We start from the raw sequence: 24215 nt of genomic DNA, 5'->3' as shown, positions 1-24215 counted from the left end.
TTACTTTAAAAGGAGCGTTTTCATCACAAATTCAAACTTAAGCACAGCGGCGGCTTTTATTCAGAAGTTTTGCACAACTTGGACACAACAGGACTTTGGCAAACGAATCCTTTTACGTAACATCCCAGGTACAGGAACGTGGGGGGGGGAACCGATAGATATTCCAGGCAGGTAGCCCAGCTTTTAGGAGTTAGCGGGGCTCGCTTTTCCTTTGCACGTGAATTAGGAGCTGGAGGAGGCGGCACGCAAGGCTTTTCTCCTTACATTTCAGCTGGCGAGAAGTCAGGCAGGACGCGTGCGCCCCGCGAAGGACGGCTTCCTTGAGGCGAGGAAGCACCCCCACGCCGATTTCACCCCCAAATCCCTACGCCGCGGGGTGGGTTCGATGAGGAGGGGGTCGATTTGAGGGGGAAAAAAGGGGAGGAAGGAGGGGTTTTGGGGAGCAAAAGCAGCCCTGGGCTGGGATTCCTCCAGCAGCAGGAAGTTTCTATGGGGCCTGGCGAGCATGCGCCGTGAGCCCGGCGCTCTCCCTATGTGGCAAGAGTGCAGAGGCAACGACCAAAGCAATAATCGAGACAGAGACCGAGAGCAACAAGCACCTTCCCCTCTGGATCCCTGGCTGCTGCTGCTGCTGCCGCCTCCTCGCAGCCCTCCCCCTGGCTGCTCCGCTGCCCGGGGCCCTCCCACAGCCATCGCACAGGAATTGGAGAGTCTGGCAAGCAAACCTTCGCTGCTGCTGCTGCTGCTGCTGAAGGGAGAGGAGAGGAAAAGGAGAGGAGAGGAGGAGCAGCTGGCAAGGGAACGGCGGAGTGGCCGAGCCACCCTCAGCCTCGCCCAGCTCAGGTGGTGGGGGGCTGGAGGGGGGGGGGGGGAGGAGAAGGGCCAAGCTTTTAGCCCCCTGCCCAGCTGGGAGAGAAGGGAGGAGGGGAGAGGGATGGAGAGCAAGCACAATGGCTGGCTGTGTGTGTGGGGAGGAGATTTCCTACAATAGCAGCACTGGGGAGGGCTCGGGGCTCTTCTGGTGCCCCCCCCCCTCCTTCTTCCCCATTCCTCGCCCCACAGAGGCAGGGGAGAAAGGAGGGGGGAAGATAAAGAGGCTGAGGGCATCGCCTTGGGTGTCCCCCCCACCTATTCTTCTTTTAGGGGAGAAGTAGAAAGGGACACACACACTGAGGGGGGGGGGGGCAATGAAGCAGCCCCCCAGCTGGGGACAGGAGGAGAAGACCCGCTGCCAGCGTTAAGCTGACCAAAAAAATAAGTTATTTAAGCTGATCTCCCTGCACGAGTCAAACCCAGGGGTGCTGAAGGAGGGGGTGGGGGTCACAGCCGATATTGGGGGGGGGAGAGGAGGGGGAGCCCCCACCTTCTACTGGGGGGGGGGGGGAAGGGAGGAATCTTCCCCCCTCCCCAACCAAGTGCTCACCCCGAAAAGGCCACGTTGAGGAGAGGGGGGAAAGGGGAAAGGCCACAGCAGGAGGCTGGCTGCCCCCCCGGGGCTTCACGCCGGGAATCCCAGGCCCCTCCTCTCCCTCAGCGCGCTCCACCCCCGGGGCTGGGAGGAGGCGGGGGGGGACCAGCCCCGGTTCCCCCCCACTTCAAAACCCCTCACAAACCTCCCCCCCCCATCGGCCCCCCCGTCCCTCCTCAGAGCCGGCGGAGGGAGGGAAAGGAAAACGGAGAGGGGGGGAGAAGGCTGAGGGGAGCCGGGGGGGGGGGGGGGGGGGGCGCTCACCCTGCTCGCCGGGCTCCTGCAGGACGCGCTCCAGCTCGGGGAAAGGCAGCTCGGGGAGGTCCAGCAGAGCCCCGTAGCGTTCGAGGAAAGAGCAGACGACGGCGAAGTTAGGCCAGGAACCCGGGCAGCCCGGGCCGGCGGCGGGAGGGGGAGGCGGCGATGGAGGCGGAGGAGCCGCCGCCGCCATCTTGGGGCCGGGGATGGAGAAGGAGCAGGGGAGGGGGCGGGGAGGGAGGGGGCGCTGCCGAGCCGCGCGCCGCCACGATCCCACAGTGCACCGCGGCGGGGGGGGGGGGGGGTCGGGAGGGGGAGAGAGCGTCGCCGGGCGGCTCCTCGCCGCCGCGTGCGGCACGGGAATGAAAACAAGGCGGGGCGGGGGTATTTATAGAGGGGGCGGGGACAGGGGTGGGGACGGACGGGCGGGTCGGCCAATGGAAGGGTGGAGGTGAGGCGCAGGCAGGGGGCGCTGGCCAATGGGAGGGAGGGGTTCGTTGCTCCGGCCGGGCGGGGGTCGCGCGCGGTGAGTGAGTTGCGGGCGCGTGCCGGCCGTTAACGGCCGCCCCGGCCGTGAGGGGAAGGGGCGGGAACGGGCGGGAGGGAGGCGCTGAGGTGGGGTTGGGGGGTCGGGGGCTGTGGAGAAATAGAAATAGAAATAAATTTCCAGGTGCCAGCCTGGCTCCCGGCAGCTTTGAGCCTTGCTTCTCTCGTGTCCTTGCACCCTGCCTTCCCTCCTGTCACAAGCTGGCCGCCCGCCCTCACCTCCCCTTGCGCGCCGTCCTGCGGCTCCTCAGCAAAATATATTTGTTTTTTTTTTTTCTGGTTTTTTTTTTTTCAACTTTACCTCAGTCCCTGACTGACCCACTTCTTAAACCTCGCATATCCCTCCCCCTTGCGCTTCTGCTGTCGGTTTTTAAGTCTTCGCCTGCTTTTGTACCTGCTGTAGCCCTCGTGAAGTTGCCTTGATGCAAGGGAGTTTCTTACTTTTTACCTACTTATCTTGCTCGCTGTTAGTTTTGGAAGACTACATCGCCTTTTGATACCTTACTTATTTCGATACTTTGATACTTATTTTGATACCTTGATTTACTCTTTTGCCCTCTTTGACCTCAGGGCGTGTCTTCGCTTTTATGAAACATTTCCTTTAGCAAGCTCTCAATACAGTGTTTATCTCGGTCCCCTTTTTTATTCCAGCTGTTTCTGACAGGTGCTACTTTGCAGAAATGTTTAACTTCACAGAAGACAGCAACATTGCCAGTTTCTAAATCCACCTGCTTGCCCAGCTATACTTCTATGTCAAGTTTCTTTAGGTTAATCACTTATTTTTTCCTCCACCATCCTAGCCATTACTTCATTTTTTTTTTTTGTTTCAGCCCAATCTCCTTGCATAAGTTGGTATTTTGCCTCTTAAGCTTTTCTGCTTCCTTTATTTCCTGTTTTTTGTAACTTTGCTTACAGATTTCTCAGCCATCTCTGCTCCTTGTCTCTTGGACCTCCCTGGCACGTTTGGACTCCAGTTTACAGTTTGTGGTATACAGTTCATTTGATCTTACTTTGCACTCTGTTTCAGCAGATATCATAGTGAATAATTAAAAAGCAACCCGTTTGTCGGGGAAATATTTTCCCAATCCGTGCTGATTAGTGATTGGACCGTGCCCTGTGTGAAGAATGTCCAAAGTCCCTGGTAAAAAAAAAAAATCATTCTTATTCACTTCAATTTAAGATACCTTCACTAATTCAAATAACCTCACGTTTCTGGTATTCTCTGGCAGTATTATGGGAAACGCTTTCAGACTACTAATCATCATTTATGGCTTTTGAGTTTATGTCCCTTAGTTCCTGCCACTTATTTTTGTGCTGTTGGAAGAAGATATGACAGAACCTGGACGCTATGGAGCTAAGCCATGCATTCGCCATCCTATTTGCAGTTTGTGCTTGTTTGATTGCGTTAACCCAGCCTTGCAAATACCATTTTGATTGGGAGATCTGATATTCCTAATTTTATTGTTGTTCATTTACCTCACCGCCATTCACTTCACTGCAGTCTCTACTCAAAACTAGCCCAGGGAAAATTTATTTGAATTCTTCAGAGCCAGATTCTGGGTAGTGGATTCTGCCTTTACTCTTTGGTTGATTTTACTCTGCTGGGACTAGCGATAGGTATTTCTTCTGCCGTAATCTTGCTTCACCAGACTTTTGGAATAACAGTCTGATGACCCTTTGCGTGTCAATCCATTGCTTTGTAGGTATGTGAGGAGAGAATCCAGAGCATGTGAATCCAGGCAAATTTCACTCCCCCGTAGCTGCTTGCCTGGCATCCTCTTTGGCAGGGTGCATGTGCCACCAGCTTCACAAAGGAGCAGGAAAGAAATAATTGCCCTGTTCTTCTGTGGAAGCAGCAGTTCTGGCAGCCTCAGTCCTGTGCTGAATCCAAAGTAAGGCTGTTTCTACTTCACACGACGTTTGAAGCAGGGCACTGAGATTCATGTCCTGTCTGGTCATGTGCAAGATGGGAAGGGAGGCTGCCAGGAGGGCTGGAAGCTTGGTAATCCAAAGATTTCTGTTTTGCGAGGGCTTCTTTCTTAATCAGCACCACCAGGGTTCCTACAATCGATTTTCCTGGTGAATTTGGATTATTAAAAAAAGGAAACGGATGATAATTTGGATATCTGGAAGGATTTGCCAGAGGTTTTCTGGGTCAGCCAGGAGCAGAGTTCTTTTTGCTGCAGAAACCCGCATCTGTCTTTGCAGTGCAGGCTTCAGACCATCCTCTTCGCTCTGAACTGGAAGGGCAGAAAGCAGAAAGGTCACTCCTGAGTCGCGTATCTTGGCTGTCGAGCAAGTCCAAAGCATTTCCAAGGCAGCCCCGGGACTGGTCTCTTGCCGTCGAGTGCCAGAATCACAGCGGCGATCAGGTTGCAGTTACTTGAAGGACTGCGACGATGGCGGAAACTTTCAAAGCGGTGCTTCCCAAGGCATCGTCCCTGCCTGCTGACGCCCGGCTGTCGGGGAAAAATGAGAAAATAAGCGGAGATTTAGAGAGCATGACCGAGGGGAAGGCCAAAGGGAACTAAAATTTATTTATCATTAAACTGAAGCAGTAAAGATTGGGGTTAGACATTAAAAACGATGTTGTTTGGGTTCTTAACAGTCCTGAGAAATTACACTGGGAGATCTGGTGTCCCTGAGGAGTGACTCGGGGAAGAAGGCTCGAGCCCTTTAGGTCTCTGAAAGTCCATTAGTTTAAAGTCCGCGTTCAACATTTGTCTTCTCCTTTCCTTAAAGCTAAGTTAATGCTTGTTTGTTTTTGTTTTTATCTCATTTACTATCTCAAACTAATAAACGTGAACATCCCAGCGTGGTTTAGAGGGCCCAGGAAACAGTGCATCCCACAAATATTTTAGGAAAATTTGATCTTCTTCATTATATATTTAGCGAAAAGATTAAAAAAACAGATTTGGAAAGATACTCAGGGAACTGACCCCTGGTGATTGTTTTAAAAGTTGAGTACCTGATACTTTAACAGATGCAGCATATAAAATGATTTGCTCCGAATCCTACAAGAGCCCCAAGAGGACGGGTAATTCAACAAATCTGCTGGTCCTTTGTTCAATTCTGTTGTCACAAAATCACACGGAATCTGCCTGTAACAGAGTTTTCTTCCCAGCTCCTTGGGGCAAGGACACAGTTTTGTTTTTTTATTAATGTGCCACATATGTTAGCCTGATGGTAAGCATTAAATATCCTTTTTTCCAGACTTCGGTTCAGCGTAGCGATGTCTTCCCCTGAAATCGCTTCCCTTTCTTGGGGTCAGATGAAGGTGAAGGGCTGCTCCACGACCTACAAGGACTGCAAAGTATGGCCGGGAGGAAGTCGGACCTGGGACTGGCGAGAAACGGGGACGAACGTGAGTTTGCCTCTGACTTTCCATCCTGCATTTTGAACAGGACTTGGTTAAGAATACAGTTTTCCTAAGAGGCTGGTAGCAACCTTTTTTCAGACCACGCAAACAAAAGTTGTCTTGAGTAGGGTGGAAAAGAATCTATGGGAAGTCAAAAGAAATCCTCAGCAACTGACCGTACACGTTTGGCAGAGGACAATGCAGGCAGTTAGTTTATGTCCCTTTCCCTGGGGTTCCTCCGACTTATTTCTGAGGAGAAGTATGCGGATACAGCATCAGTTGCAGCAATTTCTCCACAAAGAGCTCACAGGCTGCCAACCACAGTGACCTGGCTTTGTAGCCATGTACTAAATGATTCCCTGCACGATTTTGTATCCCTTACACTTTACCTGTAATTGCTCTCAGAATCCTACAGAAGTACATGGAACAGTATTGGTGTTTCAAATTCAGAAGCAGCATTATACCTATTACATTGGGAACCTAATTTGATAATTTGTCCTATAATAGGGCTTGCACTAAGACAGCTGTATTGACTAAAAAAAAAAATAATAATCCACATATTCTAAGCAAGAAACAAAGCTAAAAAGACCTACACACTGGGTCGTAGACCCCGCTGTATCCGTGTGGGCCCTCCCGGGTTGCTGCTGTGTTCGTTTTGACACAGCCGAGAGGCAGAACTTTGGGTTTGGAGCTTCCTGTACCATCTTCTGGGGAGCAGAATTTCTTAAGCCGTCGGATTTCAGTCTGCAAAGAGCGTACAGCGCAAAGCAAGAGGTGGTGCTGCTGTACAAAGACCTTTGTGGTTTGCAGAGGAAAGCGTAGCTGTGCGTGTAGCCCTTTTAACAGTATTTTATTTGTGGCCTGATTAAGTGAATTTTTTGTCGTTTGGAGGGCACGGGGTGGGAGGGGATGTCGCTTTTTCGCTTGTCAAGAGAAATCCAAGCTTTCACAGTAACGCTTTCTCAGTTTATGTGCACACACGAGTGGAGGAGCAGAACGCATGCAGTATGAAACGTTCCCCAATAGTTTCCAGATCACATTTTGATTTCATTCTTCCATTTCAAAACTTTGTTTCGGGTTACAGCGTTTAGGAGGACGTGCCTTCCTTTTAAAGCTTCAGCCAGGGGATGTCTTCAGGTGGCAGACGAAAGCTTTAAGTCCGTAAAAGTCCTCAGAGGAATCACGCAGTTGAAACAAGAAAGGCGAGTCTGTTAAATGAAAATCAGGGGAGAAAAAAAGAGTTGGATTATTCAGAGGGGCAGGTTTTCTGGCATCCTTTCTACGTCATCAGTAAGCAGAAAAAAATAACCTATTTAGGTTTTCCTATATAGGATCCTTTTAAAGTTCTTCCTGGAGGTCAGTCCCATCCCTCCTACTGCTACGGCAGCCACGGGGGAGTTGGGTGGTCTTTAAAACTGAATGGCAAGTAACAAATACAGGACTAAAATGAGCCTTTTATAGACTGCATCTCCTACTCTAGAAGAATTATAAAGGAGTTTATTCAATTAGCACTGGAAACCATAGGATTCACTCATTTTCTGCACATTTCCTCGTCGTAGACTGCAGCGTGCTTGCTTTGAGCGTGTTTTACCTGGGGCTAGGGGGAGCTGCTCCCTAAGGCTGAGGAATAAAGCAGTGCCCCTCGTGCCCCGCGCTCCAGTTGGAAACGAATCCCTTCCTTTCCTCTTCTGCTTTCAAACCGATGCCTGGCACGCCATTCTTTCGTCGGGGAAAAATTGCACAACTGGCTCTGCAAGGTCCTGGAACTAAGCACTACTGTTTCCCCTGACCTTATCCCTGGGGGATAAAAGGCGGCCTCCCTGGCTGGCAGCATGTCCGTGCCACCTGCTAGTGGGGAAAAAAGGAGTCCCGCGGAGAAGACCAGGCAACAACACGGGCAAGAACTGCTGCTGCCCGTCCTCCTCCCCTCCCGCTGTCGTGTTATTAACCGCGATGATACAGTTATTCCTCCACGTTACATATTTCCTCTGATGATACTGTTTTCCTACAAAGCAGGTGGAAGCCCCCTGATCCGGGCGTCTTGTGTAACCACAGCAAATCCTTTTGTTCTGCGGCATTAATGTCTCAGCAGTACTTATCATATGACAGCAAACCTTCCCCCAGCAAGCTAATTAACGTAATTGCAGTAAACCGTACCTGTTCTTTTTGTCCAAGCCTTGAGCCTACCTTAAAAACCCCCAGAGGAAAAGCATCACCTATTTTATCATAAACACGTACTCGCAACGGTTTGGCCTGAGAAAGCTCCGCGTAACGAAGCGACCTGTGTGTTCGAGGTGGGGATTTTAACTGTAAATGTACCTAAAGGGAATGCAACCGTAAAGGTGAACTCTCTCTGCTGCTGAAATCCCAGATCCCATCCAACCCTAATACTCCGTGGTGGGATAATTTAATCCACCTCCTAGAACTGGCACCCTAATACGGAAGGTTTCCCTCACCTGGAATTTCGGGAGTGTTGGTTTCCACTGGAAAGCTCTCGCCGCGTTCAGCAAGTTGATGATGAACAGGGCAGGGCTGGCAACAATTCTGACACCTTGTGGGAGGCTACAGGACCAGCGCTGGCAACCTGGGCAGGAGAAAAAAAAAAAAAAAAAAAAACAGGAGAGGACACAAGGATGTCAAAGAGAAAAGCTCGCAACCTAATGGAACAAAGCTCGCAAACGAAATGACAGAAGCTGGCTCTTTGACCTTAATTCATTGAAAGAACGTAAGCTTTTGGGGAAGAGCAAGAAGTAGAGGGGATAAAGATTTATGGGCATCTCCAGAAAAATAACATTCTCCAGAAGCCCAACAGGGCGTTACCTACTTCATGCGAGAAGCTGGCCCCAGTCCTCTTTACGAATCCTACCCTCTGCAAAAAAAGGAGCAGGGAGAGGAGAAAAGTATTAATGGGTTAAAAAAAAATAATGCACGCCAAGGAGTGGCCAACAGGTTGTACAGCCACAAGTCGTACGTCTTACTTTTAGCCATAGAGAGAGCCATGGAACTGGGGGAGAATTAGTGTAATTAATAATGGTTTATCTTCGTCTATTACACGGCACAAATCCGTATGTTTACAGGGTTCTAGCAGTAAGCGAGTGTACGTCTTTAAAAACACAATCAACGTGCTCTTATTGCTCTTCTCTTTTCTTTAAAAGGAGTTGGGTTTCAAATATTCCTTTCTCAAAATTAAGAGCAGAGCAGAAATGGAAACCACGAACTGAAATGGCACTAACCAATATGTTTCAGTCCTCTTTGGCAAAGGATTTAATCATTCTAATTATTCGAGGAGCTTTCTTATAATTAAAGCGAGTAAACTTGAGCTCGCTTCAATCTTTATTAGAAAAAGGTTTTGTCCGCTTGAAAACAAGAAGCAACATGTTGCAATTTATCGATTTCACTTTTAATATTTACAAAATGCTGTTAGTCATAAATGTTTTAGGGATGTATAAAGCATCATTCATTTCTAACTGGTTAGTGAAGACTGCCAATACTGCCATCGATTGATTAACCATCATCCTTCACCTGCATATAAAATACCTTCTAAAATTACCACTGTTATCTGCTGCGTGCGTGCAGGGGTTGTGTTACATTTGGGTGGGGTACTTTACGCCGCTAATCGAGGAGCAGGTTCAGAACCCGTAGCTGAAGCCCTCCTGGTTGATGCTGTCAGTACTCAGGCTGTTATTTTTTTCCTCTGACGCTCAGCATTCTCCGGGAGTGCAGCCGGCTGACCTTGAAGAAGTTGTCAAGAAGGGTGTGCAAACCGTCGTGATCGGCCGTGGCATGAGCGAGGCTCTGCAGGTAGGTTTTTGTTCCGTGCTAAACAGAAACGAGACGAGTTTTTCTCTCCCCTTCTGATTAGGGGAAAAAAATCCACAATGATTTACCAAGAGGGGAGAAAAAAATCAGGCTGCTGACTTAGCACGACTGAACTCCTGCCGGGAGTCGCCCTCTTCCCGAAAGAAGCATCATCTGAGCTCCTGTGTTAGTGTCAATGTCAAACAGTAAAAGGGCTTACGTTCTGCTACAGAAGCAATTTAAACAAGGAGGATTTTTTACGATGCCATTAGTCCCCCGCTCTTAGACTAGGCTACGAGCCTGCTGTACAGACTCGGATAATGAGGCCTTCTTGTTACCAGCGCTGGCGGTGTCACTGCAGCAGGTAAACTAGCTACACAAAGCTCAGAAGTGCCGAGCTTCGTGAGAAGGAGTTCTTTTTGGAGAGCTGAACAACACCTTGCTTACATTAATTACCTTTAGCTCAGCTTCTACTCCCTTTTGTAAAAAGACGCTGCACTTTAAACTGTGGTAAGGAGAGAGGGGAGGTGTGTACGTACACGTAACTTTATCAAAGAGAAAAAATGGTTTCAAGCTTAGAAATATCTGAGCACGTTATCAGTTTGGCTACTATCCGTAATGCTTTACCGCGTCAGCTAGCAAATGTCATCAGTTTTTCTTCAAGCCTTGAAGAGGGAAGTATCTAATCCTTGCTTTTTCCTTTCACCTCCTGAGGTTCCATCGTCTACTGTGGACTATCTCAAGAGAAACGGGATTGAGGTGGTGGTCTTGCAAACGGAGAAGGCTGTGGAAGAATACAATGCCCTGGCTGCTCGGGGTGTCAAGGTGGGGGGCGTCTTCCATTCGACATGCTGAAGCACCGCGGGCTCAGAGCCTGCCCTGACCTCAGCCAAGTCGCGGGCAGGCCTCCCGGCTGCGTCAGGTTACAGCCAGCAGCAGGGATTTACATGCCAAAGCGTTAATGTACGCTGGGAATCTGGAGTGCAAGGAGAGTTTGTGAGTTCAGGATTTAAACAAACCGAGTGCTCACAAAGGGGGGTTGTTAATGAATTCATTTAATTACAGAACCGTTTGAATACGTTCTGAAGATTGACCTGATCTTTTGAAGACTGACCGTATTCTGGTCACTTTTCACCTTTGGGTTAAATTAAGATATTAAGTTGTGAGTACTCTTATTAGGAAATGGCCCGGGATTACATGATTAGCTACTGCAACGTAGTCATAAAACATCTGATGAGTACAATCAAGTGGTGATAAAGGATCACTTATAAATAAGATAAAATAAACAAAAATAAAAGAGGTGACCCCAGTACAATTCTGCCTCCTGCTGGTGACTTCAGTCAGGGTATTGGTCGTGCAGAGCTGTGATGAATGAGGACTGTATAACTGTATTTTTAAATTTTACTTAGAACCTAGTAAAAGAAGTAGTCTACAGGGGATAAGCGTAAAGTCTGTGCCTTGAAGAATTTTCCCATTACCAGCATTGTGCGTACTGAGTTGTGAAATATTTATCTTGCAAGCATTAAAGAAGTCCCTACTTGCTTAAAATGATCCAAAATCTCTGTCTCAGAGCTAGCTTGCAGCAGAAAAAGTGGGTCTGTAGGAATTCATCTAAATTGCTGTCAGCAGGTGTTGCCAGCAAGCATGGGGTGGAAGTTAGGGTTCTTACTGAGCATCGTGTCTCCTACTTGCACATCACGACAACAAGCACTATTTCAGTGAAAGGATTAAAAGCTCTTTTAGTTGCTGTTCCACTGTTTCTTTTCTTTGGTGGGCTTCTATTAACGTTACCAGTTACACGTTACCCACTGTAGGTTACGTTTTTCCACTAGGCTCACTTAGTCTTCATCTGGGCAGATTAAGTTTGCCAAATTGCCAGAAGTACAATAAAACTCTGAGGGACTTGGAGCTCTCCAAGGAGCAGCGGAGAAGCTCAGTCTGGTAACGAGAACTGGGTGACTTTCCCAAGACCCAAGAATAGCCCTTCACAAAATACCGTGGTCTCTTTCTGTTTATTTGCTCTCCTAACCGTTTAAAACCTTTCATCTGATAAAATACAACGTGGCGTAAAAGTGAAGGAAAAGTGAGTACTTGTACGTTTTATCTTGCGATCTCCTAATTACAGCGATATTTTCATGTAGCTACATTTGAGGTAAAAATCTTACCTAAACCAGCAAGAACTCCTTTTCAGCCGCTGCAGTGCTGTGACATTTTTCAGAATAACTTTTGCTGTGCGAAGCAGAAGACGAACGACTGACCCAGAAGGCTGCAGTCATCCCAGGGGAACGCCAGCGGAGCCACTTCCTACCGATCTGCACGGAGTAAAAGATGTAATTTGTGTTATGTTAACTAATAGCAGGGGCTGCCTCTTGAGCAGCGATATATTTGTGTTATTTCATGATCCTGTGGGCCTTAAAAAGGCCTTGATTAGGAAGAGGCTTTTACAAAGGGGACGATTCCAGTTGATTAAATACTGTTACGCTGCTAGAAGTTAGGCAAACGCCTTCTCTCTCACCTACTGCTCTTGTTTGTTGGCTTTTTTTTTATTTTCATATGGCACTGAAGTAATTTTTTGGATGAAGCCACATTCGACAGAACTCCTTGACCCGGAGCCTGTATTTGAGATAAATACGGTGGGCACCCCGGTTTGGTTTTGTCCTTCCCGCAGGCAGGAGCAGCATCACGGTGCCAGGTGACACAGAGGTGTGCCCTGCCGCCTTTGTGCCACGGCCTCTTAATTGTTCCTTTCATTTGGCCTCCTAATTGTTCCTTTCGTTGTGCAGCCGGCAGGATACAGGAGATTCCACTTCTCGAGCAGGGTGCTGCGGCGGGCAGGGCAACGGGTTTCTGTCTTTAAAGGTGAACTGCTAAGTCTTGCTCCCAGCAGCACAAAAATTCGGTGTCGACAAGGAGATAATCTGCTGCGAGTCTCTTGCAGCTCTGCCTCCTGTCACCGCTCCCGTCTCAGCTGCCCGAGTCGGCTGCGGCTGTTCCCACAAAACTCTGCCCCGCTCGGGCTGCTCCAGCCACCGAAAGCCCGATTTCCTTCTGGGTGCCTGAAGTTGCTGTGGTGTAAACAGCTGGGACTGATTCATCGAAATCCAAGCGGAGCTCAAAATGGATGTCTCGTGCCCGGCGTCTCTGCCTCCCACCAGGACAAGGAGCCCGCAGGAGGCAGCCGGCTCCTGCCCTGCTTAAAGCGGAGCCGCGGCTGGCGGGCGGCCAGCAGCTCCCAGCCCAGCTGTCCGGCCGCAGAGCCCTTCGCTCCCCGGCCCTTATCTGCGGGGAGCAGCACGCACGAGCTGGCAGCGAGGAGGAGCAGGCCGTAAAAAAAGCTCCGATACGCACCGAACGCGCCACGAGCAGCATTTTTAAGGGACAGCAGGCAGCGTTTACGGCTCCCCTTCCTCAGAATAAACTGGCACAGGCGAGTGAAGTAAGATAAAACCAGCGCTTCTACCTCTGACTTTGTCAAAAGATCTGAGAACTTGGGCAAGCAGCACAGGAATGCAGAGGAAATCCCTGTCCGTGAGCTGGAACCCACGGTGATATCGTATGGTCCCAATTTAAACGTAGTCCCTGTTCTTTCTTCTTTCAGAGGTCTTTCTTTGCACTTCTGGCAGCGACTGTACCTGCCTGCTTACTTTTAAAAGCACATACAAACGAAGATATGAAAGCCACGCCAGGTTGGAGTTAGCATCTCATAATCATCAACTTTGTTCTGAATAAATCTGTGCATTGTTTTAAGCGTTCCTGACTTGGTAATTGCAGTGTTCAGTTTCAAAGGCCTAAGAATTAGCCCGATTAATTTCAAGGCTCTTAAGTGACCCGGTTATGAATTGCCCATTAAAAGCCCGCAAAACTAGGCTTGAATACAGCGTGCAATTAAATCTGAAAAGGTGAACATGACGGCGTGTTTTCAAACCACCCTTACATGGTTGGTCAGCCTTTGCCAGCTTCTTGACCCTCTTCCCTTGTTTAACTACGAGGCAAAACGCACGGGGCGGAGGCGAGGGGTTTGAACACCGTTAGATTTCAGTAAATTATTTGCCCCCTCTTCACCATTTCTCAATCTCTCTTGCTACAGCTGTGTAACAACACCACACTCCGACACTTGCTAACACCTCAGAGAACAGAATCTCCTTACTCGGGCGCGTGATCTGAAGCCCTGAGCTCCCTCTTCAACAGAGACAAGTGATGCGCGTTACCTTCGCAGCCCTTCGTTTTTCTTTTCATTCTAAGGCCGATTATCTTTGAGGCTAGTGCAGTGCAGAACTCCAACACTGTCCGAAATGAAAGGACAGCTGGTGAACGTCGGTGCTAGAGGTGCTTCGGAGATGACAGTCCTAGAGCTCCGCAGCAAGCACAGGTCCGACATTTCTGAGAGCAGAAAAGCCTGAACGTCTCAAGCCTTGGGGTAGGAGGAAAAAGGCAACATCTAGATTTAATCTACAACGAAACCTTGGTATGCTTACCTTTTAGCCAAATTTCCTTTCACATTCCCTATATGTTAGGATAAGGTGTGAAAAATGCCATTAGTAAACTTAAAAAAATAAAAGGAAGATCAAGGTCAAGACAAAGGACATTTTCAATAGAAAGGGAAAAGGTAGAAAGCAGCAGCAAGAGTGATAATACACTGTAAAACCTTAGTCTGTAGTGAACAAGACAGAGCTGCATATATCATGTATATGTAGGGGACGTTTATGAGGCTGCTTACAGGGAAATCAAAGGTACACTTGAATCCTGGAAGGATCACAACATTAAGAAGACAGCACTTGGCATTGAATTTTAAGATCATAATGATCGGAACAATTTTCAGTTCAGCTAAAATGATGATGAATCAGTCATCTGCTTGAAGAGATGAAACCTACGGAGGAAAGGAGGACCTCTGATTTCTCCCAATTCAAAGCAGAAGCCAGAGAAAGAGAACTCTGGGATGGCATCGAGAAGAGAAGCCAGCTACAGGAAGCTCTTAGTAGGAGGTTGGAAACATTCGAGTGGTCTTAAATTTTCAAGTGATTTCAGTCACCTGAAATTACAGATGTGGAGCTTTTCCAAAGCCTTTCAGTGCTTGATTCTCAGTGGCAATGCAGAATGAGTGTGAACTCTGCCTCCTATGTTAAATGAAAGGAGCTCAAGCACAGCATCTGGGAGGAAGATAGCAGAAACAGTCCCAGTGCTCACGAGGAAGATGCCAAGATTTTGATATTGCCAATGAAAAAATGTCCAGAACAGAGTAACCGACTGATCACCTGCGGCCTGGGAGCACATGATAAACGTAACTCCCCGATAACCACGGAGCAGGAGGAGAGGCCGAGTTCCTACTGGACAGCTGGTGAACACCGGCACACCGAGGGTTTATCTGCAGCCCCAGGTGGAGCACGAAAGTTTCGCAGTGCGTGAAGCAGCGTGCGGGGCTGAGCAGGTGTTCCCTCGGCTCCTGCTCCCTGCTCGGCCTCCCAAAGCACCAGCCGTGGCTCGGAGCGTATGGACGCGATCGTAATTAGAAGTCGTAATTATTGGGATGACAAACGGCACAAATACTGGTGAAGTGTAAAAGTGAGGAAGAAAATCATCTGTAATGAGCTAGTTCGACTCATCAAGTATCTGCCCAGGACACAGCTTCGTAATAAGAGCGACATCAACCCTAGCCCACCGGAACGGAGCTGGGGATGCCAAAGAGAAGTCAGGTAGTAACAACTCAGCTGTTTTACACGTGCAGGAGGTTTTCAAACCAGTGCCCTGAAGGTGAGATACAAAAAACAGGTTGTAAGAGCAGTAACATGAAGAAAGCCCGTTTAACTTAAGAATTCCTACAGCAGCCGAGTAGTTTTACGGTTAGGAGTCTTCAGACCGCAACATATCAGTCCTAAACAAAATAATAATTAAAAAAAAATTGTGAAAGCCTCCCAGTAATCTCTTATTAGGCTACACCACGCAGGTTCACTCTTATAATAAAGAGAAACAAATTAGAATCGGTTTTCCAATTTTATTGTAGGAAAGCACATGAGGGGTTTTGATCTCTGTACAAGTGAAAAATTTCTTCACTGCTTCGTTTAGGCACTAAGCCTTCCCCACCACTACCACCCCCTTTTTTTTAAAAAAACAACAATTTATGAACACAGGTAACATTTGGCAGCTGCACTACAAAGTTTCACACATTAAGTGCTCCTAGAAAATCCCACCAAAGGTTGCTACAAATTGCTAAAATTGGAATATCAAATTTAGGTTCGAGGCCCTCTGTGAACAGAGGGTCACAAAAAAACGGGGCTGCAGATTACAGGACCGCGCGTTTGGCTCCCTGACCACAAGCTCCGATTCCAGTCCCGTTGGTAAGGGGCTCCCTGGCACTCAGCGCAGCTGCTTAAGGGAACGCTGACAAGCTGCCCAACTCTTGCCTAACTGGGAGCGTGTTCAGCTCCTGCAGCACCTCAAACAGGCTTTAACTGCCAAAAGTGCCGCTGAACGGAAAAACTAAACAGGCTTTCCCATCGCAGTACCAGTTCAGGCCAAGACCAGGACGCAGAAACAGATTCAGTACGACTTAGTGGCATGGGATTACATCGTTTTTCAACCCCTGCTATTCAATCGCATTGTTTCTGAAGGCATATAAGTGTGCGACAGGAGAGTGGGATTACAGTTCAGAGCTACAGATGAATATACAACTCCGTTTCACGTAAACGAGAGAGGTAACGCCCTGCTGTGTTGCTGTCACGTAAAATCCATGTCCTAACCCAAGTCCTGCTGCTTGCACCAACAGGTTCCTCCTCACCCCCCCCCACCAACCTGTGCCCTCCCCAGAACCGCACCAACTTCAGCACAGCTGGCCAGGAGGGAGAATAGGGTTTAGCCTCCAGCAATCCCACTTCAAGATGCCCCTCCTACGCAAGGACAATAGCGCTTCAGAATTATTTTTTTTTGGCTAAGAATTTAGATACCGATGCGAAGATATAAATTTTAGACAAAACCAAACCAAAAAAACCCTCCTTGATTTCGTTTCAGAGTATTGTTAAAATAAAAAAGCAGAGATTTATGTGCCTGAGCATTTACATAGTAAATAGCTTCAGCAGAAAACCTAGAGGCCTTGAGGAGTTTTGGGCCAACGCAATTATTTCTGGAACGCTGATTGAGAATTGTCTTGATTTTGTTGATTCAATACAGAAATAACATTTCCTCGAAACTCCTTAACTGTCTGAATAACTCCTGTATCGGTCCATCTGCTTCTTAACAGTGACCGATGTTCTTCAGCAGCTTTACTTTTCTGGCTGACACGTTTTGTCGAAGCAGAAGCGTAACACTGTTCTGGTTTGGTGTCTTGGAACGCAGCACATGGGTTTCGTTTTTAACCCAACAACCCCCTAAATACATTTCTCTTAGCGACATTCTTCACCGTCTGGCAGGTTTGGGCATTATATAAACTTTGACGGGTTTGCTGAAAGGTATGGTCCCCTCTATGCCGTTTTCAGGCTGCGGGAGAGCCTCAACGCTCTCGTTCCAGGTGGATTTGGGAACCTTAGCAGTCGCCTTGCTCCTGTTGGAATTGTAGGCCAGCAGCAGCCGCACTTCAATCTGACACGGCTCTGAGGAGAAAAAAAAAAAAACAGAACAAGCCAAACGTGAGTCCCTCACAGTGAACAAGCAATGCTGAGTGAAATTTTATCGTATGTATTCTAATTCTAAGATGACCGATCAGAATCCAGCCTGGCGTTTGAAAATACAGCCTCGTCACTGCAGGCAGCACAGCAGAACTAAGCACCGCTTTATTCCCTTCTGCCTCTTTGCCAGAGCTTAAAAAGAGAATCAATCCTATGACTAAATTCAAAATAAACTTCAAATATAACTGTTAAAAGTTATTCCAACCAAATAATGATAAATTCATTAAAAAGCAGAGAACTCGCAGGCCTTCCTCTCTATATTCATGGCAGGATCGAGTAAAATCCGGATGATGTCTGACAAGCCCCACAGCACAGATTACTCGAAGATTCTCTTCAGCCGGAGGTCCTGACCCTGGAAGACAGCCTTTTTCCCTGTTTTTCCAGCTCAGCAGTTAGACAAATATTCCCGATGCTGCCCATAAGGTGATCTCACTTTGTTCTTCTCCCAGTGGTCATAATGAAAGCAGGCTTTTAGCCTACACGGTACAACCGAGCAGCATAGCATGCTGGGCTAAACGTCAAAAATTTTCCCTTCTAGGCTGAAAAACATTATTCTCGTAGGTTTTTCTTACCGAGCACATTACCGAAACCTACGGACAACTATGTAATTTAGAGATGAGAGGCCCAGCGCTGCAGTGGCACTCTAGCTGAGACCTCATCGGCACCAGATGGAGCACAAAAAATAACCTTTTTTCCACAGTTATACCACAATTCAGCTAACACCACCCTAAGATCCATCCTTTTGTCACACTGTCAGCTCCCCTTCAATTCGTAGCTCACAGCCACTGCTGTTGCTTCTAATATACAAGACTTAAACCCCGTTTTGTATTTGGACATCCTCCTTCCTGAGCACACACTTTTTACTGGTCTTAATGAATTTATTTTTCATAAATTCAGGTAATTTTGTCAATTGCTTTGAATTCTGATCCTGTTCTCTCAATCCGTCCCAGCTGGATGTCCACTCCACATTTTGTATGCCTAAGTGCCAATGTCAATGATATTAACTAAAATACTGGCTAGGGGAGACACCAGAGCAGAATCCCTTGGGGATAAAATGCTCTTCCAGAGAACACTGCAAAAGCAGAAATAAGGACCCAATTCAGCTCCTTCTGGTACAGGATCAACCTTTAAACCCAGATACTTCCAGCTGCAGGAACAATACCATTTTTTCTTCTCCAAATCAAAACGAAGATAAGCAGAATGAACAAATACACCGTGGAGGTGCTATATAAAATGGAGTAAGCGGAAGAGGACACTAAAAAGAAAAAAAACCCCTTCATTAAAAAATACAGATCACCAAATCCTGTTAACAGAAAATAAACTGCTCAGAAAAAAAAATCCCACATTTGAATAAATGTGAAGGGTTTAAAAGGAAACAGGAAAAAGGGAGCTGCCAAAAAATATTCTTTGCTTTTGTTGCTTGAATCCCACAAGCCAATTACTGAAGCACTTTCACAGGGAAGCATGAATGCCAACTATGACTGAATATGAACGTCAGGGTTGCATATTTCAGAGTAGAGTGAGGTTTTTTTTTTTAGGGCATTAAAAGGGTAAAAGTTTAATTAGCAGTGAAATTATATTGTTAAGTACACACAGATCCAAAGGTTCTCTGCCGTGCTCAAATACCTGTCAGATCTAAAACGACGACTCCCAGTCAATCAGTTTACCACCTTTAAATGAGGATGCAGGCCTGACTCCTACAACTAAATCTTGCTCTGCACAGAAACGGGTGACCTTGCGTTGAACACGAGCTCCAGTTAAAGGCTCCCAGTGCTGGCAGACTGCATGCGCAGACTCCAGTTATCTCCAGAGATCAACGCCCTGTCAACCAGGGAGATGCAGCTGCTCAGAGGCTGTAAGAACAGAAACCTGAGCGATGCTAAGGGTAGCGTCAGTGACACCTGTAGGCTCCACGATCCTCAAAGCACCAAGACTGTGGATGTGCAGGAGACTAGGAGCAAGAAAGAGACACTCCCATCTCGGAAACATGCAGCAACGCAACCACGTGAACTTGTTCTGGCAATGTTACCTGTCCATGCTGTATGCGAGAGGTAAACCTGAGTTATCAGTCTGTGCCTTCCAGGACCAGGATTTCGAAAGTCAGCGGGTTTAGGATGGATTAACTGCGCTTGTCCATCCGGATACAATACCTATAGGAAAAAAAAAAAGAGGTAAAAAACCAAACTGAATGGCAACTAGATTTGTACAAGACGCATTAGTTTGGTGCTTTCAAATTCAGAAGTTACTAACGCTGTTACTAATAAAACACACAATTATTTGCAATTTAGATGTATTGGCATCCTTATGCAAACTACCCCTAAGACACAATCTTGTTTGCAGTTGTGTGAAGCGACTGCTTACCTGAACTTTAACGGTTCCTTGGGGATCCTGCACGTGCTCCAGAGTTGCGTCGACGTCCAGCGCCACTACCAACCCTGACGTAAACCGCAGAGGGTTATCGGATTCACCGGTCGGCTCAATGATATTCGCGCTAGCTCTGTAGAGCTGTAAGAGGCAAAATGGTTGCCAAAAATAAGGGAGGGGGGGGAAAAAAAAGGAAAGCGATCATCATTACTGTTCTTAACAGAGAAATTGTGCGTGAACTTGGGATCATTTTTGATACTGCCAGGAATTATTAAATCTTCTCGACTTTTAGCAATAGTCTCAGAGATGCCAGGTAAAGAGAAGAAAGTGACGAAATAACACCTATAATATGAAATAACACTCCAATAATAAAGGAGTTGGACTAAATGCTCTTGTGGCTCCCTTCCAGCTTGGAATATACTGTGATTCTGTGATAAAAGCTTCATGGGCTATTAGGAACTATTTGGAAGCTAAAGACAGCCTGCAAGGCTATTGGCATTTTAATTCCCTGCATTAAACTGACCCGCTCTGGAAGAGGAAGGTGGAGGAAGGTACTTTGTCGCAGCGTTGTTTGAAGAATCTTGACCACTTCTGACGGCTTGGATGTCACAAGTCTGGGCATCAAGTCCAGCAATTTATCTACAAAACTGCCTTGCATACGCGGGAGCTCAGAGATGAAACACCTGTATTAAGATTGATGAAAAAAAACGACAACATTTAACGGTCTTGTTATCTTCAGACAAGCTGGTTAATCTTTATATTTAGTTACAATGACAGAATGAGAAACTGAGATTCTACTTCTGATGCACATCTCATACATAAAATAATTTTGGCTACTTCTGTTGGGACCATACCTTGTGTTCAAGTTGATGACATCAATGTTTACACAGGACTCATTTCTTAAGTCCTCCATCAGTACAGAGCCTAGCAGGCAAAGGAATCTGGATTTGAATCTAGATTTGCACAGAAGGAGCTAGAAATGTCGAAGCGCCCGTCAACAGCACAGTCATGAGAACCAGCTGCTGTAAGGATGTGTCCACGCAAGACTGCACGTGCCGCTCTAATGCTATTTTGACAGTAAGAGTGCTAATTAAAAGAAATTACAGGCAATTCCAGCATTCTGCGTTCAATCTCAGTGTCTCGAGAAAGAAACCCAGTTGGACGGAAGTGCCACTCCTCTTACAGTTGCTTTGTAAACTCTGGAGGTTGGTACATCTTGGGGAAGACGTGCATGTGCCTCATTACGTTGTGCACTTTCATGTGGCTCACTAAGTAGCTGACTCATTAGAGGATCTAACATAACCACGCGCCCAACACATGAATTGTCTGACCTTCTGCTGCAGCAAAGTTTCCAAAACGGCTTTGGTCTACCAGTAAGAGTATTAATTGTTATATTTGTGTAGTAAAATTTTAATAGTAAGCTAGGATCAGTAGGAAAAAAATATGCTAGTTTAGAGGTCAAGAACAAAGAAGAGAATTCATTCCATAACTTGGGACAAGAGCCGCTCACAAGAAGAGAATTTGGTATTTCTTGTTCTTCGTATAGAAGCAAAATTGGTCTACCACCATACATCCCCACATGCAGAAAAGGCTTTGTTAAACTGACTCCCTGGGGGCTTATTTGTTACTGTCAGCAACATTCCTGCCACATTTAGCAGGATTATTTTGTAAGCCTAGTAAACGCTTTGTGCGATTTGGTGAAAATATAAAATAAAAGGCACTGTTTCTGTAGGTGAACAGCCTCTTGATCAAGGGGCTCTCCTCTCCGCTTGAGAAGTCCTGCGCTGTGCTGTATTTTCACCTACAGCTAAGCCTGGGCAGGAATTCTGGACTTGTACAAAAATCAGCTTCAGGCCCTAAAGCCCTGGAAGTGAGATTTTCTTCAAGATCCTGATGATGTTCGACAGGAGTTCAAAATCCCTAAACGGAAGCCTCTATCACCAGCTCATGGCTTGGCAAGGATGGAGAAAAAAAAAAAATCACACTCTCCTTTGTACATGCAAAGAGAGCTAAGCAGGAATATGTGCTCTCTCCTATGACTACCACTACGCAGACAGCAAATTTCACCTACTCTGTCATGTGATGCAGCTCAAATCTGGCAGGCTGAGGCTGCACAACCTAGACACGGGGTTTTTTTTACAAGTACAGGCATTTTCTAGGTGACCTTACAGCTAACTGACAAGATCTGTTACTATTCAGACTGCCTTTTGTGGAATTCGTCACTGCCTGTAGGAGTTGCATTCCTAAGAAAAAGTGATTCAGTTTTGCTGATCCCAAGATCTAGCGTGAGGAAACGATAGGAAGGAAGCGAAGAGTTGTGTACACTGGCTACCAAATAAGCTAATCGTGATGGAATAGGTCCAACTCCCTTCTGTCAGACAATTGTCAAACATAAACAATGAGTAAGCAGGAATTTAATTAAGAACTAGAGATGGAATCCTGCTTGGTCAACTCTGGATACCTGTCTCTGGTCTAGCTAATTCCCTTCTGACTCCAAGGAAAAACCCGTGCATCACTAATCTGACCCATTTTAGACCTCCAAAGGAGGGTAAGATGAGTAAGCACCAATCTTTACAGTGCAAAAACAGAGCAAAAAACAAATAAGCAGTGGTCCACAATGCAAATGTCTGCACCTGGGCAAGATGATCCCCATGTTGAGCACGTAGATTGTTCACTTCCTAACTTAGCAGTTGGAAATTTGGCATGAGGAAAAGAGAAATTCCCCTTTTGTCATACTCCTGATTCGGTGTTTAGAATGGAGTTTACTTCTTGCTTTATCATTACCTCATGACAGCATGCCCTAATGTAGGAGGGCAACAGGGGAAGGGAGATGCGAAGAGATCAAAAATGGACGGAATATTCCCCGATGATAATGAGCTTCCGTGGTTCCAGGTAATTTGATGGCAATCATCAAGCAAATGCACAAGCTGTGAAGTGAATGAGGGGATCACAAAGCACCTCCAAATGCTTTGCAAAGATGCGAAAACTGCTCCAGCTACAGAAAAATCCCACACAAACTCCGAACAATGAGATCTGAAAGGGCCTTCAGTACAGAACTGCTAGTCCTAGCATCCTGCTGAAGAGGTGGAGATTTTGTAACACAGCCTCTTTCAGAGCCTGACACGCAGTTTCAGTGAGCAAAAGGGAAAACAAGTATCCTATATTCAGGGCAGAATTTCCCCATTATATGCCTATGAATTTATTTAGTTTTATTTTAGTTTTACGTACTTACGAAAGACAAGTTTGGCACATTCTAGACCAAGTTACATATAGAAGAATTGTCACCAGCCTTAAGAACATTTTGCACCGACTTCAGTTTTAAAATACAAAGTGAAGAAGCGATGGAGTTTCTCACCTCTGAAAGGAATCTACTTCCTGCAGGAACTTCTCACACATCCCAAAAAGGGGTTCCACTCTGTAACGAAGATAACATTCCTCACTTTATTTTTGAATAAAGAAAACTGGCTCTGTGGTCATAAGCATTTAGGTGTTTTGAAATCCAGTTCAAGCCCCTTAAAACTGTAAGATTTTAAAGACAATTCTGAGGCCAGAAACATATTATCCACAGGAGAAAGAAAAAAAACATCAGCTGCCATTTTCCTGCCCACATCCACAGCCCCCTCCACAAAAAATCCTTTGTGTTTGCGTAAGACACTAAGTTCCCAAGCCCATGGCTAGAAAATATTAACTTTCCACCTATAAAAGAGGTTAAGAGGCAAATATATCACGGACCTCTATGGCAACACAGTAAATTGATAGCAACAGATTCAAAACAAAATAAGGAAAAAAAGGATTTAAACCATCTTCCTCTAATTCTACCAGATGAAGTTCTAATTCTAGAGCCACTTAAACCCAAATGTAACTTTTTTCACGTGGGCAGCCAAAATGAACCGCATAGAGCCTCTTCTGTTATCTAAGCTATGAATTTGGTCTGTCCCACAAATGTTGGCTGTAAATCAGTCAAAAAGACAATTCTTTTATGATGATTTAAGCTCAAAGCAGTGTGGCTATTTGCAGTCTTCAATATGTGATTTTTCCTTATTTAAATATGCCCCAAGTTTCAATTCTAAGACACTCTCGACAATGTTTTTAACCTACGTAATGATTTTTAACCTATTTATGTTCCTTTATGTTTGTAACTGAGAGAGTTCATCTTCCAAAACACGTCTTCCTAATAATTTTGTCATCTGATTTAGCACCGTGTTGTTACATGGCTACACCAAAGACACAAGGTTCTTCATTCTGCAACTGGTTATTGGTAAGCCACGATGTTCTGTGCGTATAACTTAGCCTCGGCACTCTGCGAGACAAAGTTTGAGGATACAAAGCTTCCAGGTAACCCTGAGAAGGTCTTTTCACCGTCCTTACCCTCTAGCGGTGCGCGCAGTCACTATGAGCTGTAACGCCTTCGCCTGCAGTCTCATGTGGTGAATAATGACCACTTGCTTGCTTTCCACACCGCTGTACATGAACTCCATCTTGTAAGTTTCTTCCAAGATCTGTCAGACGGACACCAGGGGGGTAACAAGGCAGCAGACTGTTAAATTTTTGTTGCCCAGGCGTGATCCCAAGATTCTGGTACTTCTCCCTCATGCTCAGCAACATATGAATCCAAAATAAGTGTCCTTCTGGGTTATTTTAGACAGTTAAAAGCTTAGCGCATCGCAGAGTTTTACTTATTACAGTACTGTATCTGCTGAATAGATGGGCTTAAGTAGACAAGAGAAGTGCTGGAATGAATACCACTGAGCTCAGTAAAACTGTACAG

General features: G+C 46.4%; 3 protein-coding genes across 7 annotated transcripts in view; 1 reads left to right on the top strand and 2 right to left on the bottom strand.

Moving 5' to 3' along the window:
- RSF1 (remodeling and spacing factor 1) overlaps nt 1-1962 on the bottom strand; it is a 61439-nt gene extending 59477 nt beyond the window's left edge. For both annotated transcript variants that reach the window (XM_066989974.1, XM_066989975.1), the window contains exon 1: nt 1733-1962. In XM_066989974.1, the coding sequence (XP_066846075.1) occupies nt 1733-1919 (187 nt within the window). In that variant the 5' untranslated portion in view covers nt 1920-1962. The remainder of the gene's footprint in view (nt 1-1732) is intronic.
- On the top strand, nt 441-13986 carry AAMDC (adipogenesis associated Mth938 domain containing). Of its 4 annotated transcripts, none has more exons than XM_048055183.2 (4): nt 441-843; nt 5486-5636; nt 9336-9431; nt 10143-13986. In XM_048055183.2, the coding sequence occupies exons 1-4, from the start codon at nt 506-508 to the stop codon at nt 10281-10283; spliced, it is 726 nt and encodes a 241-aa protein (XP_047911140.2). In that variant the 5' UTR covers nt 441-505; the 3' UTR covers nt 10284-13986. The 4 variants fall into 4 exon arrangements, with proteins under 4 accessions (XP_047911140.2, XP_047911141.2, XP_013042819.3 ...); XM_048055184.2 differs by lacking the exon at nt 441-843 and adding an exon at nt 2184-2252; XM_013187365.3 differs by lacking the exon at nt 441-843 and adding an exon at nt 2352-3259.
- Nucleotides 13987-15403: 1417 nt separating this feature from the next.
- Nucleotides 15404-24215, bottom strand: part of INTS4 (integrator complex subunit 4) — a 33638-nt gene continuing 24826 nt past the window's right edge. The window contains exons 18-23 of the mRNA XM_048055179.2: nt 23816-23946; nt 22803-22862; nt 19971-20130; nt 19445-19588; nt 19113-19233; nt 15404-17008 (exon numbers count right to left, since the gene is read on the bottom strand). Coding sequence (XP_047911136.1) covers nt 16815-17008; nt 19113-19233; nt 19445-19588; nt 19971-20130; nt 22803-22862; nt 23816-23946 — 810 coding nt within the window. The 3' untranslated portion in view covers nt 15404-16814. The remainder of the gene's footprint in view (nt 17009-19112; nt 19234-19444; nt 19589-19970; nt 20131-22802; nt 22863-23815; nt 23947-24215) is intronic.

This window comes from Anser cygnoides, chromosome 1 (genome assembly GCF_040182565.1).
Source record: "Anser cygnoides isolate HZ-2024a breed goose chromosome 1, Taihu_goose_T2T_genome, whole genome shotgun sequence".
Lineage (NCBI taxonomy): Eukaryota > Metazoa > Chordata > Aves > Anseriformes > Anatidae > Anser > Anser cygnoides.
Note: the sequence above shows the minus strand (reverse complement) of the source record. Positions and strands in the feature narration are given on the sequence as shown.